The 16,638-nt window shown below is 37.9% G+C and overlaps 1 protein-coding gene across 3 annotated transcripts in view; it reads right to left on the bottom strand.

The window, feature by feature from the left end:
* Positions 1-5,299: 5,299 nt before the first annotated feature.
* Positions 5,300-16,638, bottom strand: part of LOC107709092 (uncharacterized) — a 17,461-nt gene continuing 6,122 nt past the window's right edge. Inside the window, exons 2-7 of one of the 3 annotated variants that reach the window (XM_016513496.1) lie at positions 11,565-13,536; positions 11,320-11,483; positions 10,940-11,160; positions 10,585-10,714; positions 10,251-10,351; positions 5,300-5,657 (exon numbers count right to left, since the gene is read on the bottom strand). In XM_016513496.1, coding sequence (XP_016368982.1) covers positions 5,519-5,657; positions 10,251-10,351; positions 10,585-10,714; positions 10,940-11,160; positions 11,320-11,483; positions 11,565-13,512 — 2,703 coding nt within the window. In that variant the 5' untranslated portion in view covers positions 13,513-13,536 and the 3' untranslated portion in view covers positions 5,300-5,518. Of the gene's footprint in view, positions 5,658-9,724; positions 10,154-10,250; positions 10,352-10,584; positions 10,715-10,939; positions 11,161-11,319; positions 11,484-11,564; positions 13,537-16,638 lie in introns of those variants that run through there. The other 2 variants (XM_016513495.1, XM_016513497.1) reach the window with 2 other exon arrangements.

Below are 16,638 nucleotides of genomic sequence, written 5' to 3'. Positions count from 1 at the left end.
AAAAAAAAATTATACTGTTCCTAATATTCTGTATGTTGCTCAAAACCAAAATATATTGTGTTCAGCGGAAAAAAGTGTTTGCACATTATTGGCAATATTGAGCTGAAGCTTGACTTTGCACATTTAAAATCGCAAATCAAATCGCAATCGCAATATCTGTCAAAAAAATCGCAATTTGATATTTTCCCCCAAATTGCACAGCCCTACCGTGAAACCGTGATATTTTTGCTTATGGTTATCATACCGTCAAAATCTCATACCGGCCAATGCCTAATCCCAAGATTAGGAAAGAGTGGATTAGCTTTATTTTTAAGTTCCAGACCTCTTCAGTAAAAGTTTGGTCATCTATTCACTTCATTTCACCGCAGATTAGTTTACAAACAAGGCACAATACGACACCAGATTTTCTTAAAGACTGAAATTAAAAGACAATTCTGTGCCAACAATATTGGATCCGACAGTAATGTCACAACACACAAGTGTGAGTAACTGTTTTTATAACGTGATCACTATTGCTTTGACTGTTATTACAGATCGTTTGATATGTACTGAGTATTTGTGTTTCTGACTGTTAGCCAAACTGTTAGCCAAACTGCCAAAACTGTTAGCCAATCATAGCGGTGGGCGTTTACTTCCGAGTCTACACATATTCAAACAGAGCGTTCTGATGAGGGGGGTCAAAACAGGACAGAACATAGCCTATTAATGCTAAATTATTATGTTTTTTGATGTAAAAATCTTGATAACATTATAAGTGGACCTCAGAGAACAGTACAAAATAATAAAAAAGGCAGTTCATGACCCCTTTAAATGAACTTAAACAGATGAGAAAGAAACCACATGTGTAACAGTATTTGTAGATCCGCGTGAGTTCGGTGTTAAAGAGACAGCAGCCTAATAAACATGTGCTGCCTGCCATTAATGTTAATCAGAGAACAAAAGAAAATCATTCACTAATCGACATTGAATAGAATAATTTTAATAAGGATTAATCTATATTTTTTTATGAAAAGAAAACTATGCAGTGTTTTTAAATTTTGATTTCAATTTCTGTACCTGAAATTTGTTCCGTTGTATTTGATTATGCTATTGCTAATTGATTTGTTTGTTCCTATTTTATTACTGACAGTTTACTTGTCTTTAACAATTTAATGTTTGAAATTTATATTAGTCTAGTTGTTTTTGCTATGGTATTTTTGTTAAAACCATAGGCAAATGTTGCTCTTGTAGGCCTAAGTGTTCTGTAGGCTGCTGATATTTGCTCATGTTATTCAGCTGCAACAGAACGCTTTGTAAAAAGACAGAATAAATATGTTTGACATCTGAATGTTTGACTTCGGAATCCATAAGCAGAATCAGAATTGATAATATTCAAACGATACCCAACCTTAGTCAGAGCTGTGGTCCCTTGGAAGGCCTCCTGCCTTTTGCAGACAGGTGTCCAATTAGAACTGACCTCCAGAAGGAAGGTAGTCAGGACAGATGCCTCCAACTCGGGTTGGGGAGCACTGTACGACGGCAGACAAGCATTAGGCTCCTGGTCCAGCCTGGAGTAACGCCTGCACATTAACTGCCTAGAGATGATCTTGCGATTTTTCTATCCGTAAAAACCTTCGGAGTGCACCACGTTCATCAGACAACATGACGGTGGTAGCCTTTATAAATCAACAAGGAGATGTCAGGTCACACTTTCTTTACAGAATGGCTGACGAAATGGCGCTCAGAGCCGACTTATATAGCAGTCGGCTCCACCCCTTTTGGTGGGCTGAAGCACCATTTGTTCGTACAGCTACCCGAACATGAACAAATCAGGCTTCATGATGGGAATCACGGGCTTTGAGAGTAAAAAAAACATACACAAACAAAACCAAATTAAACCCTGCGGCTCGTGACGATACACTGACGTGTAAAGACACAAAACGATCGGTCTGTGCAAGAAACTGAACAGTATTTATTTATATAGTTTTTTACCTCTGATTCACGCAATGTCCGAACTGTTCCAACTGAGCTCGTCCACAACAGCCAGTGCATGAGGCGTCTTCTTCTTCTTGCTTTACGGCAGATCGCCGTGTTATAAGTGCATTACCGCCACCTATCTCTCAAATGGACCATTGACACTCCTAATTGTAGTGCATTCACTACCTAATTCAATTAGGAGTTTCAATGAGAGATAGGTGGCGGCAATGCACTTATAAGTCTGTGATCCGCCGTAAAGCAAGAAGAAGACGCCTCATGCGCCGGTTGTTGAGAACGCGCTCAGGAGGACGCACTCAGTTGGAACAGTTCAGACATTGCGTAAATCAGAGGTAAAAAAACTATATAAATACTGTTCCGATTCTTGCACAGACCAATCGTTTCGTGTCTTTACACATCAATGTATCGTCACGAACCGCAGGGTTTAATTTGGTTTTGTTTGAGTATGTTTTTTTTACTCTCAAAGCCATGATTCCCATTCACCTCAATTATATGACTGACAGACTGCAACGGTTTGAGTTAAAAATCTCCGTTTGTGTTCTACTGAAGAAACAAAGTCACCTACATCTTGGATGCCCTGGGGGTAAGCAGATAAACATCACATTTACATTTTTGGGTGAACTGTCACTTTAAAGTTCATAAGTGCAGCGCTGCTTTTTTTTTACAGCAGAATCCAAGGAATCGCTTTAAGCGCCACCTGCTGGCAGAGAGTGAATCTGTCCATAAGCATTAGGCTTTTGGACAGTTTATAATTGCAGTTTAAGTCACTTCCGTGTTGGTTTCAAGAGAGAGACCGGAAGGTTGCCATTTGGTCTAGAGGCGTCATCAACCTAGTATCTTATCGACGATGTTGATGGTTCTGGGCTTAATGACACAACTGTAGCTGAATTCAGTCACTATAAAATTATTCAACATAATAATGTGAATCTGTGAAAATTTCTTGGAACTCTCCAGTTGATCTGACGCTTCTGCATGAGCTCTTAACCAATGATTCACGGGAGCTCCACAAGGACCGCCTCCATCATTTCCATGTTGCACACGGAAAAGTAAAAAGAAATAAATGAATAAATAATTTTATAGGTTTGGTCCTCCATACCCTCAGTTATTCTGGATGGGCCTGGATGGGCGTCATTCATGAAACAGTATACATGGACGTTTGGTCCTCTCAGACAAACAAAACTTTTCTTCAAATTGTGAATGGATATATGTAGAGAAACTGAGAAACTGTTGCTCCCCTTATAGCACAGCTGATTTTGACAGTTGACCGGAAATGACTAATCTAAAACCAGGAAGTAACCGTGGAAGTCAACTCAGTCACTATAAAATAATTTGACAATAATGTGAATCTGTGAAAATATCTTGGAACTCTCCAGTTGATCTGACGTGTCTGCATGAGCTCTTAACCAATGAGTCACCGGAGCTCCGCAAGGACCGCCTATTGTTCTATACCTGTACATACAATTGTCGATTTGTATATTTCTTATTCCTTATTTTACTTGTTCTATTTTTTATTTATTTAAATTTTTTATTATCTGTGTTTTTTAGTTCTGTCACTGTCATTCTGTTACACTGTGGAAGCTTCTGTCACGAAAACAAATTCCTCGTATGTGTAAACATACCTGGCAATAAAGCTCATTCTGATTCTGATTTTGATTTCCATGTTGCACACGGAAAAGTAAAAAGAAATAAATGAATAAATAAATCTGGAAATAAATACATGTGGAAATAAATAAATATAAAAAATAAATTAATGCATGAATAAATATATTTAAAAATAAATAAATATAAAAATCAATGAAAGAGTAAGTAAATAAAAGTTAAAAAGAATAAAAATAAATGTAAAAATAAATACAGAAAATAGTACATATAGGAAAAAGGTAATCAAAATAAATTCAGGATTACATTTTATTACAAATAAACTATATTTGTTTTTATCAAGTCATTTTTTTCCCTGTTATTACATTTTTAATTTTATTTAATTTTTTGGTCCTCCATACCCTCAGTTATTCTGGATGGGCCTGCACCTGACCTTCTCATTTTATCAACTATTATTTGTCACTATCATCAACTAGCCCCTAACATATTACATTTTCAAGAGATAAGTGATTAGATCTGCGTTATGTGTATGTTCCGTTAACTCGTATGAATTAAGGCATCTATTCCGTGGAGCTACACAAACGAGAAAAATAAAATAAAAAAAGAATCACGTAGGCCTATTATTAAAAAAAACAAGTAGCCTTTAACAACGACGAAGAAAAATAACAATACTTACGCACAACTATTTCCTATCTTTTGCGTGCAGTGACTCCGCAGCTCTTCAGATGTGGGCGAACATGAAACTGCTTCTTCTTCTTGCTGTTGGCATTTGCGGCGGGCTGGACGCATCAAAGGCGCATTGCTGCCCTCCTCAGTTCATCTGAAGAACTCCGCTTATATATCCGTATATATTGTCCAGTTCGTTGCATGAAGTTAGTAACAGCTTTTATTGTTTCATAGTCCTTAGTACTAAGGATTGATTTTGTTCAATTTATAGAGCTTTGGTAAATATAATAAATGTCTTTGAAAAACCTTGTGGAAAAAAATTTAGCAATTAGCTTTTGAAAGGAGAAATTTAGTGGGTTTTGCCAATGTTTAGGACAAAATGTTACCCCAGTGAGTTTTAAATCCACTCCCCCACTGTGTTTAGAAAGACTTTCATTTTGCTGTATGACTGGTCTGCCTGTTGCCAGAATTTCAGGTCACGGGGTTTTATGAGAAGGTCAGGATATTTCATTTACGTCAGATTTGCTTGGATATGAACAATAACTTTCTTTGTGTGTTTTTAATCTAAATGCACATTTGCTAAAGGGCAAGATGGCAACAGGCATCCTTGTAAAGAAGGAACAAGAAGTTACTGTATTGTTGAAAAAAATTAATATCTTATTATTAATCCTATTTATATATCTTATAAACACATTTCTATCTTATCCTTATTCAAATTAACATTACATTTCTTATATAATAACATAATGACTTCTATCAATTCATTATTTAAACATGCAGATCATTTAAAAAGCTGTTTATTTATTTATTAATTGATATATTTATAGATGTTTGCATGTTTTCAACAAGAAAAAACAATAACTGAAATAAAGTTTACATATCCATGGTTTTTCATTTTGTGTCAAGCTGTCAGAACTTTGTTTGCAGAGGAGAATAAATCTTAGCTCATCAGATACAAGGAGTGTGACGATCTTAAATCTGTCCCTACATTTAAACTCATTCGTGAAACACATTCATAATGCAAAAGCAATGTACATAGTTTAACTAAAAATACATGCATGTTTTCAACAAGAAAAAACAATAACTGAAATAAAGTTTACATATCCATGGTTTTTCATTTTGTGTCAAGCTGTCAGAACTTTGTTTGCAGAGGAGAATAAATCTTAGCTCATCAGATACAAGGAGTGTGACGATCTTAAATCTGTCCCTACATTTAAACTCATTCATGAAACACATTCATAATGCAAAATCAATGTACATAGTTTAACTAAAAATACAACAATCAGATCTGTGGAGCTGAGCTGAAGAACTTTTTCAGACTCGCTCTGGAGTTCCATCCTCTCTCCTTCGCAAACATGAACACACTCCCAAACAGATCAGGGAATGAAGCCATCAGGCTGATGCTCTCCGCGTCCTCTTGACTATGTAGAGAAAAAAAAGACATGATCTGACACACAATAATACTAAATTATTCTGGTATAAATACAGTGTATGGCAGGGGTGCCCAACCCTGCTCTTGGCGATCGACTGTCCTGCAAAGTTTAGCTCCACCTCTAATCAAACACACCTGCCTTTAATTTTTAAGTGATCCTGAAGACCTTAATTAGTTGCTTCAGGTGTGCTTGATTAGGGTTAGAGCTGAACTTTGCAGGACAGTCGATTGGGCACCCCTGATCTAGATAGAATGCAATTTCCCTTTCATTTAATAGGGGAAGTTCATTTAAAATCATAATTTGCTAGGATCATAAGCAGTGCTGAAACTCTGGCTTGTACCAAAATTACAGATCATGAGTTTAATAAGGTCATGAGCTTAGTTAGTTTAGAGCAGGGGTCGGCAAACTATGGCAAGTTAACACTGGCACGCTAATGCCGAGTTCACACTGCACGATTTTAGCACGACTTTTCACTCGCCGACAGGTTTTGCGAAATCGCCGACAAATGCCGAAATCGGAGGCAAATCGGTGCTCGTTTACGCGAGTGACAATTACGCAAGTTTGCGGACCAGACAGAGCTGTTGGCGATTCTTCCTATTGTGAAGTCATGCAATGTGAAACCCCCTGTCGCCGATCCATCGTGCAATGTGAACACAGCAGCAACTGAATGCTAACCCAGATAATCACGCAGTGTGAAAACAACGGCGATCCGACGAGTTTGAAAATCGTGCAGTGTGAACTCGGTATAAGGGATAATCACAGGCAGTGGCACGCGAGCGATAGGGAAAACTATGTAGCATCGTACATTTCATTCCTCATAGTCACAACCTGTTAGCAGCTGTAAATACTATTAAAGTGTGAGGATTAAACTGCGCTAGACTACAGATGCGTGTGGCAACAAGGTGTCCATCTCGGGTTACTTGACTGTAACCCTGTTCCCTGAAAAAGCGGGAACGAGAACTTTCTTTGTTCGACCGGTTGTAAAGCTTATGTGTCAAACACACCAAGAATTGGCTTAAATAACCTCGGTAGGTGACGTCATTGATTACACACCTGCGAGTTTATACATACATGTGAAACGGACACATCCTGTTCACCTTTGTCTGAAAGGACATCCGGGCACGCCTACAGTGCGGCATTGAGGCGCAGCATCTCGTTCCCGCTTTTTCAGGGAACAGGGTTACAGTCAAGTAACCTGTAACGTTCCCTATCAAAAGCTACTCTCGATGCTGCATTTCAAATGCTTGTGGGAACGAGAATACCAACGCCGCCGTACTGGAAGTGTCTGGACCCCCCAAGGTTGTGTAGTGTTTGCTCACAAGCACTGAAGAGGTCTCAGACATGACTCTGGGATGTTGACTCAAGAACACGTGAGCCCGGAGTAGCATGGACATTCAAACTATAGAATCTGACAAATGTGTGCGGAGAGGACCAGCCTGCCGCTTCACACACTTGCTGCAAGGGGACACCTCTTGCTAAAGCCGTAGAAGATGCAACCCCCCTGGTTGAATGGGCCCTAACTCTTAGAGGCGAAGCTTGACCACGCGCCTCGTAGGCTAGGACAATAGCATCCCTCACCCAATGTGACCTAGTTTGTTTAGTGGCAGCTGCCCCCAGTTGTGGCCCCCATAGCATGTGAAAAGTTCTCCGACTTGCGCCACTGGCTGGTGCGGTGGACGTAAATCTGAAGAGCACGTACTGGACACAGTAAGTGAAGTCTTTCCTGCTCCGGTGTCGTGAACGGCAGAGGGCAGAAGGCTTCAAGAACGACTGGATGTATGGTCGAGAATGGAACTTTCTGAAGATAATTAGGGTGAGGATGCAAAATAGCTTTGACCAGCCCAGGGATAAAGTCTAGGCAGGCTGGCGAGACTGACAGAGCCTGCAAATCCCCAATTCTCTTCAGAGAAGTAATAGCCATTAGAAAAACCATCGTTAGGGTCAGAAACCTGACAGGTGCTGACTCTAGTGGTTCGAAAGGGGTGTCAACCAGACCCTCGTGCACTATAGCCAAGTCCCACGAAGGGACTGTCGCTCTAGTGGGCGGCCTCAACCGCTTGGCTCCACGAATGAAGCGGGTGACTAAAGGGTGCTTTCCCACAGAAACCCCATCAATCAGAGCATGTCAAGCCGAAATGGCAGCCACATAGATTCTAAGAGTACCAGGACATGTGCCTGAGGACAGTTTCTCTTGCAAAAAAACTCCAGCACTGGAAAAATTTGGCAGTGAACTGGGTCTGCATGGTGTGTCATACAATACCTTTCGAAAATACGCCATCTGAGGGCATACATTCTTCTAGTGGAGGGAGCCCTAGCACTTATAATAGTCTCTACTACATCGGTTGGAAGCCCAGCATCTCTTAGTTGGTTCCCCTCAGTGGCCAGACATGAAGGTTCCAGAGCTCGGGCCGGGGATGAAATACTGTCCCCTGCGCCTGAGACAGAAGATCTCTGTACTTAAGTATTTTACTAGAACTAAATGTGGGCTCCAAGACGCACTAGTCCTCAACACCTAAAAGAAATGCCAGTGAAATAAAAGAAACAGTTGATTTGTGAGGAGAGCAATCACATGTTTATTTTCTAAAATCAAAACTAAAACTGAATTAGGCCTACCTCAATATTGTAATAAATCAAGGCTGACCCAACAGCCTCTTAAACGACTACAAACGCTGAAATCTCAGTTAAGCTCAAGTCTTTAAAAAGGGCATAAGTAAACCAATATCCTTCTAAAAGTTATCATCCATATCCTCATCTAATCTGAGTCAAAATTAGATTTTCAAAACTTGATTTTCAAAAGTCAACAAATTTGCAACAGCTGAATGTAGTAACCTTTTGTCTGTCAAATAAATGCACAATACACAGTAGTATTTGCTAGAAGCAGAGGTTCAGGAAGTACATGAATTTCCTGGAAAACCCACACTACCAGATGTTTTGAATACATCAACGCTTTCCCTGAAGGAAAAAATGGCTGGAAATGCTACAAAAATCATGAGATCCTGATAAACTGACTGCTGTAATTCAGAGCGTTCATTACTGTGAGTGGAAAATTATTTGACTAAAGATTTGAAGAAGACATCACTTCTTTGAAATAGAAATGCTCTTTTGTAATATCATGACTTTCACAGCAATTCCAAACTTTTCAAAGTTTGATTCCAAAAAAAATTTAAATAAATAAATAAAATAAAATAGAATGTTTGTACTTTCAGGGGTTCCTGAGCCAGCAGAGCAACTACCATTGAAATTCTCTCACACCCAACCATTCTGTGTAGATTGTTTCCTGTGAGTTGCTCTGAATTTTACCTCTGTTTTGGACAAAATGTTACCCAGTGATTATTACCCCAAAAAGGTATATTGTCAGTTTCTATATTTTAAAACCATTCTCATTACCCAGAGTGCAGTAACACGCATGACTATTGGCCTTCTTGTTTTCAGAATTACAGGTCACTGTCATACGTTCCCAAGCTGTTTTTTTTTGTTTTTTTTTGAAATTCTAGTTTCTTTGTTTCCTGTGCTGGCTTTTGTAGTCCTTTGTAGTTTTATTTACAACATCAAATCAGAAAAAAGTTAGGATGTTTTGTAAAATAAAATCAAGAATCTGAGATTAGTTAATTCCCTTTAACCTTTATTTAATTGACAGAAGTACAAAGATTTCCAATGTTTTCACTGACCAAATTAATTGTATTTTGTAAATATATATATATATTATAAAATTATTTTGATGGCAGCAACACACTCCAAAAAAGTTGGGACAGAGGCATGTTTAACACTCTGTCACATCAACTTTAATTTTAATTACAACGTTTAATCGTTTGGGATTAATCGTTTGGGAACCCAGCAGCACTATGTCCAAAAAAACAACAACCAGCAAATGGGTTAATGTATAAAACCCAACAAGCTGCGTTAAAATAACCCAGCATGTGTTCTGTCCAATATTTACCCAGCACTTAGTTGCCAAAGCCAGAAATGGCTGTTTTTAACCCAGCATTTTTAGAGTGTAGAATCTGTAAGATGTTTATAATTTTTATGAAGTGTGATAATCTTTGTTGTTGTTGTTGTTGTTGTTTTTATTTAGTACTGCCACGAGGAAGCTCTGTAACATCTACATATTTTCCACAAGATAAATCAATATCTGAAATTAAACAAATTAGCCAGTTTAAAAATGTAAGACATATACTCGTGGTATATTTTGGTATATTTTGCCACAAGTGTCAGTGTTTTTCAGCTATCAGGGCCTCATTTCATGAAAACAATGAATCTCAGCTCATCAAATCTTACATTTATCCCTACATTTAAACTCATTCATGATGTAGAATCAATGTACATACTGAAACCAAAAATACAACAATCAGATCTGTGGAGCTGAGCTGAAGAACTTTTTCAGACTCGCTCTGGAGTTCCATCCTCTCTCCTTCGCAAACATGAACACACTCCCAAACAGATCAGGGAATGAAGCCATCAGGCTGATGCTCTCAGCGTCCTCTGGACTATGTAGAGAAAAAAAGACCAAAAACATGGTCTGACACACAATAATACTAAATTATTCTGGTTTAAATACTGTGTATGGTATTACATGTCACTCACTAATGCTCGTGCAGGTTGCGTATAAATCGCAGCAGACCCAGTGTGTTCTCAGGATAGCCTTTCTTCTTACCTTCCAGTTTCTGGACAATCTCAGATGGAAACTGACAAAAGAAATATAATTACAAATACAATTTATTTTCCAGACCAAGATTATAGCAGGCCATGCACTACATTTACCTGATTTTACATTCAACTGAGGAAAGTCTTGAAGACATTAAATCTAATTTTTGAAGTTGTTACTATTTTCATTATTTTATTATTTAAACATTTCTTAAATATATTTACATATTTATGTAAGTATGTTTGAATATTTGAGCATTGAAGTTAGACTCACTTTAGTCCTCCATTCAGAAAAGCTTTTCCCCTCTGTGTATTTTTCAGCGGCCTGAAGGAGCTCCTCATCAACATTACGATAATTGTTAACCTCTTTCTGGTTCCCCAATTTTTTCAAATACTCCACTCTCCTGACAGGATTTCAGAAACAGTTCAATCTCGTCAGCTAATAAAAAAGTATATGCAAAGCAGTTTTCCCTTCATTTAATATAAAACCATAAGTTGCTAGTGTTGTAAGCAGTGCTGAACCTCTCTAGCTTGTACCAAAATAACAGATCATGAGTTTAATAAGGTCATGAGGTGATTGTTAATTTTAGAGTGATAAATGTCATTGCCAACTCAATGGAGTATTTTACCTGTCATCAGTCCAGAAGAAGGGGTGTGCGAGGGTTTGCTCCACAGTTGGTCTGTTGTTTGGATCTTCATTGATCATCCACTCGACGAGATCCTTCGCTACATCATCATCCAGATGCTCCAGTGAGTATCTTCCTTGTAAAATGTTGACTTCACAAAATGGTTGTTCACCAAATGGATGGTGTCCTCCAGAGAGAATGTAGTAGACTAACATCCCGGCAACCTTCAAACAGTGTTACTAGTTTAGAATTTTCGTCTACTAAAATTTAAATTAATTGTATTTAAGTCAATAAGTAAATTTCTCATTCTATATTTTTGTAATATTTTAAATTAATTTAAAATAATTACAATATTGTTGACTCAAAATGAGAGGAGAGACCACCTGAATGTCGGAGCTCCTCTTGTAGCCAGTGCTGACTTTCTCATGTATGTTTTCCTTTGCCTTCCAGCATCTAGTTCCAGCGATGCTTGTTCGTAAAGTGGTTTCGCCCTGTTTCAGTCGGCGACTTATGCCAAAATCAGCCAATCTGGCTTGTCCTTTTATGTCTGTAACAAACAGAAAGTTCACATTATTTATAGAAAGAAAAAAAAAATTCTATAAAATTTAATCACAAGTTTAGCTCCTACCAATCAGGACATTCTGGGGTTTGATATCTCGATGGAGCACTTTGGTTTGCTGGTCGTGTAAAACCTGTAAGCTGCAGAGAACTTCCTTCACCAGCTTCTTCAGAACCAAAGATCTCTCAGCGCTGTCATCTGGTAAATGATCTTGAATATATTCTTCCAGTGTGTACTCACAAAGCTGAAGAACAAGGTACCCAAAATGTGCATCCTCTGCAAAGTCCACATATCGCACGATGAAGGGATTATCAAGTTCTGGGAGTCGTAGAAATTCCTCCTCGTTTCTGAGGACTTGGTAATTAGACTTAATCATTCGTTTCACAGCCACCTCAGTGCCGTCATCCCTCAAACCAAGGAAAACTTCTGTTCCATCACTTCCCTTAGCAATACGAAATTCATCAGTGCGTACTAGAGTAAGGTTTCTCAGCATGGTATTGCTATCATCAATGTTAGCTAGCTTCTCAAGCTTAGACCTCCAACGATGACTGGTTTGATGCCACCTTCTTGAGATATTTGGGGTCTCAACTTGTTGTGTGCACGGCTGCACACTGGAATTTGATTCCTCAATGGATGTCACTACAGAGTCTGGATACGATTCCTCTTTATCTTGAAGCTCAACTTCTTGTGATTCCAACTCTTGCTGGATTTTTTTCTTCTTTTTCTTCTTCTTGCTGCTTGTTGATAGAGCGGCTGTCTCCTCACATAAACTATCCACTGCACTCGAACCTGCTGGATGTCTCAGTGATTCATCCAACTTTTGGAGCTTTTTTTTCATGACTTCATCCATTTCAATCTCTGCGGTGTTAAGTATCATCTCTGGGACGGGTGACAATCCACACAATGCTACAAGTTTAGGAACAATGTCATATATATAGGCAAACAGTCCATAGGTCCAAACTCCAATCAGACTTGAATAATCAGGACGTGTGAGAGGCAACAGACTTTTGCACAACTTCTCATAGACAGAATGATTCATACTTCGTTTCTGCTCAGATGTCTTTTGCATCATGACGTTGAGTATTTTGAGTATTAAACTAATGACTGTTTCACCATTTGTGTTTCCAGAGTGCTTAAGGCTGTTTGTTAGAATTGACACAAGATCACTGAACACCTGAGGAGAAATGCTTTCACTGACACACAAAGCAACATTTAAGCAGTTCAGTGCAATCTGCCAGTGTTTCTGAGGGATTCTTGGGAAGCGTTTGATGACTCCTTCAATGTATCTCTCTGCACTCTTAGTGTCTTTTAACCATTTGATGGCGCTCTGATGATACTGCACCGCACCTGGACCAATGAAACCGAAATACACCTCAAACAAAATAATATGATTGAACGGATCCTCTTGAAAGAAATGTTCCTCATAGACTCTGTAAACTTCTGTCTGATTTTTTGTTTGTAAAGAACAAGAAAGAGAGAAAAACAGATGTACTTTCTCAAACACTTTATCCTGTGATGATAGTCGACGAATCATTCTCTCCACTTTTTTATCTAGCTCTTTTTTCACCCCATAGTTAGTTTCAGGTGAAGCTCCAGCCTCTATAAGTGCTTTCACAATGTCTTCACGGCCACGATCAACAGCACATTGCAGTGGAGTCCAAATTATTAATCCATGTCTATCTGGATCAGCTTTTGCTGCAAGTAATCTTTTCACAATACTCAGTGGAACTCCAGTTGTTAAAGCAGCGTAATGTAGAGGAGTTCGTCCACTTGTTGAGGGTTTGTTTGGATCAGCTGACTCTCCAAGTAGATAAGAGCAGATTTCTTCATTTCTGCATAAAACTGCTGCAGATAATGGAGTAACATCATCTTTCCAGTCTTCAGAAGGGTACAGTCCATTAATATCTTTTGCTCTTAATAAACAGCGAAGTCTCTCTACCTTGTTTTCTGTGATGCATTTTATTAGGGGGTCTGTTTTTGTAGGCCCTTCTAAAAATACTGGAAGCCAGTTTGCCATGGATCTTCAAATGTTCATTACAGTCTGTGGAGAGATGTTAAACACTATTGCCATTAAGGACATTTAATACATTTTATTCATTAATGCTTCTTCAACTCTAAACACAAACACAAAACACAAAAATGTTGACAAAAAACAAATGTTGTGATTAATAGATTTGATATATTTCTGTCAACCTTTCAGTTAAAATCTATTTCCATATAATCAACCCTATTCCTATTATAGTGTTCATCTGTTTAATCAAAAACTATGGAGATTGAAATTTTAGGTTACAAAATAATGTATAACTGGTTGTGAAAATGAAATTATGTCGGTTTCATTTGAAAAGGAGCTTGCCACATCATTCAGTATTATAGGAATACCATTTTTGTTTACCCAGGTTTAGAGGTTTAAGTGAATTAAACTGACATTTTTAAATTACATTAAAAAAAGTTATGCCTTTAAAGTCTGATTTATGATTGACACATGAGCCATCTGACTTCTTAATTCACTTTAGTAAGTTATGCTGGTCATCACTGTGTCCAATTTTCAAGAGGCAAGTGATCAGATCCATGTTCTGTATGTTGCATAAACAAAAGGCAAGTCAACTTGTGTCTCATGAATTGACACAGACAATTCCACAGGGCTGAACAAACAAATAAAAACAAATCCAGTATGATTAAACACAAGAAACTATACTCCAGTAGGCTATAGCCATGACCAATAAAAATAATAATACTTATGCACAATAGTTTCTTTTTTGTGTGTAATGGCATTACAAAAACTCCCCACGGTCTTCAGATTTGGGTGGAAATAGGCTTGTTCGAGATGCATTGGCACTGCGCAGACGACTCTTTAAGCTTTTGAACAGTGTTGCCTGTTTTCTTATCATCAGCGCTTGTTCCGCCATCAGTCAGCGCGCACACAGGGTTGCCAGATTGCACAGAATAAGTAAAACACCTGGCAGAAAGTGTATCCTTAAAGGGGTCCTATTATGCTTTATCACTTTTACCACTTTAGTTAGTCTGTAATGTTGCTGTTTGAGCATAAAAAATATCTGCAAAGTTACAAAGCTCAAAAGTCCAATTCAAAAGGAGATATTTTATTTAACAGTTATCACTTTTCAGAAACTACAACGAATGACTCGTTTGGACTACAACGCATATTATCCGGGATTTGTGATATCGCCCAGCTAACCAATCACAACTCACACTGGCCCAGCTAACCAATCACAACTCACACTGGCCCAGCTAACCAATCACAACACACACTGGCCCAGCTAACCAATCACAACTCACACTGGCCCAGCTAACCAATCACAACTCACACTGGCCCAGCTAACCAATCACAACACACACTGGCCCAGCTAACCAATCACAACACACACTGGCCCAGCTAACCAATCACAACACACACTGGCCCAGCTAACCAATCACAACACACACTGGCCCAGCTAACCAATCACAACACACACTGGCCCAGCTAACCAATCACAGCACATTTCGTATTTCAGAAGGCGGGCCTTCATTTGCTACAGGAACTATTCGAGCCGTTCATGCCAGGTGGATATCGTTATCGAGATTAAAATACGATTAATCGTGCAGCCCTAGTGGCTTGCGTGCTACAAATAATGAATGGACTTGAAAACTTTAAACATCAATTCCAAGCATTAGCCTATACCGTACATAAAACAGCTTGTGAATAGTCACGATTCACGTAACGTTATTTACTTCAGAAAAATCAACAATAGGGCCTAAGTTAAGTTAACCGAGTTGGAGCCCATAACGTTTGGGGGGGCCCGTACACATTTTTGGCATATGGGTCCGGGGCTGACTCACTACGCCACTGGTTAAGCTCAAGTCTTCAAAAAGGGCATAAGTAAACCAATAACCTTCAAAAAGTTCTCAGCCATATCCTCATCTAATCTGAGTCAAAATTTGATTTTGAAAACTTGATTTTCAAAAGTCAACAAAGTCGCAACAGCTGAATGTAACCTTTTGTCTGTCAAATAAATACACAATACACAGTAATATTTACTAGAAGCAGAGGTTCAGGAAGTACATGCATTTCATACGTGCATGCACTATCTTCTCAGTTGTGTAAAAGATTAAGGCAATTATCAAAGTTTACTAAAATATTGTTTAATTTTCCAATAAAAGATAAAAGACATTAAATAAAAGACATTTTACAACATTTGTTAAATTGAATTACCCTTAACAAATTTTAATGCTAATATTGTTGATAGTAAAACTACAAAGTAGCCCAAAATATGTAAGTACAGCAACTAATTACATTAACTCAAATACAGTAATGAGTAATGGAAAAACATAAGTTGCCATGACTGATCATATCATTTTGTACAGTAACAAAGGAAATGCTACAAAAATCATGAGCTCTTGATAAACTGACTGCTGTAATTCAGAGCGTTCATCACTGCGAGTGGAAAATTATTTGACTAAAGATTTGAAGAAGACATCACTTCTTTGAAATAGAAATGTTCTTTTGTAATATCATGACTTTCACAGCAATTCCAAACTTTTCAAAGTTTGATTAAAAAATAAATAAATAAATAAATAAAATAAAATGTTTGTACTTTCAGGGGTTCCTGAGCCAGCAGAGCAACTACCATTGAAATTCGCTCACACCCAACCATTCTGTGTAGATTGTTTCCTGTGAGTTGCTCTGAATTTTACCTCTGTTTTGGACAAAATGTTACCCCAGTGATTATTACCCCAAAAAGGTATATTGTCAGTTTCTATCTATTTTAAAACCATTCTCATTACCCAGAGTGCAGTAACACTTATAGAAACTTTCTTATTTTTGCATGGCTATTGGCCTTCTTGTTGTCAGAATTACAGGTCACTGTCATACGTTCTCAAGCTGTTTTTTTTTTTTTTGGACATTTATGTTGAAATTATTATTTCTTTATTTCCTGTGCTGGCTTTTGTAGTCCTTTGTAGTTTTATTTACAACATCAAATAAAAAAAAATTAGGATGTTTTGTAAAATAAAATCAATAATCTGTGATTAGTTAATTCTCTTTAACCTTTATTTAATTGACAGAAGTGCAAAGATTTCCAATGTTTTCACTGACCAAACTAATTGTATTTTGCAAATATATATATATATATATATATATATATATATA

Source organism: Sinocyclocheilus rhinocerous, unplaced genomic scaffold (genome assembly GCF_001515625.1).
Source record: "Sinocyclocheilus rhinocerous isolate Xijiao unplaced genomic scaffold, SAMN03320098_v1.1 scaffold4462, whole genome shotgun sequence".
Classification (NCBI taxonomy): Eukaryota; Metazoa; Chordata; class Actinopteri; order Cypriniformes; family Cyprinidae; genus Sinocyclocheilus; species Sinocyclocheilus rhinocerous.
This window is presented reverse-complemented; position numbering and strand designations above follow the sequence as displayed.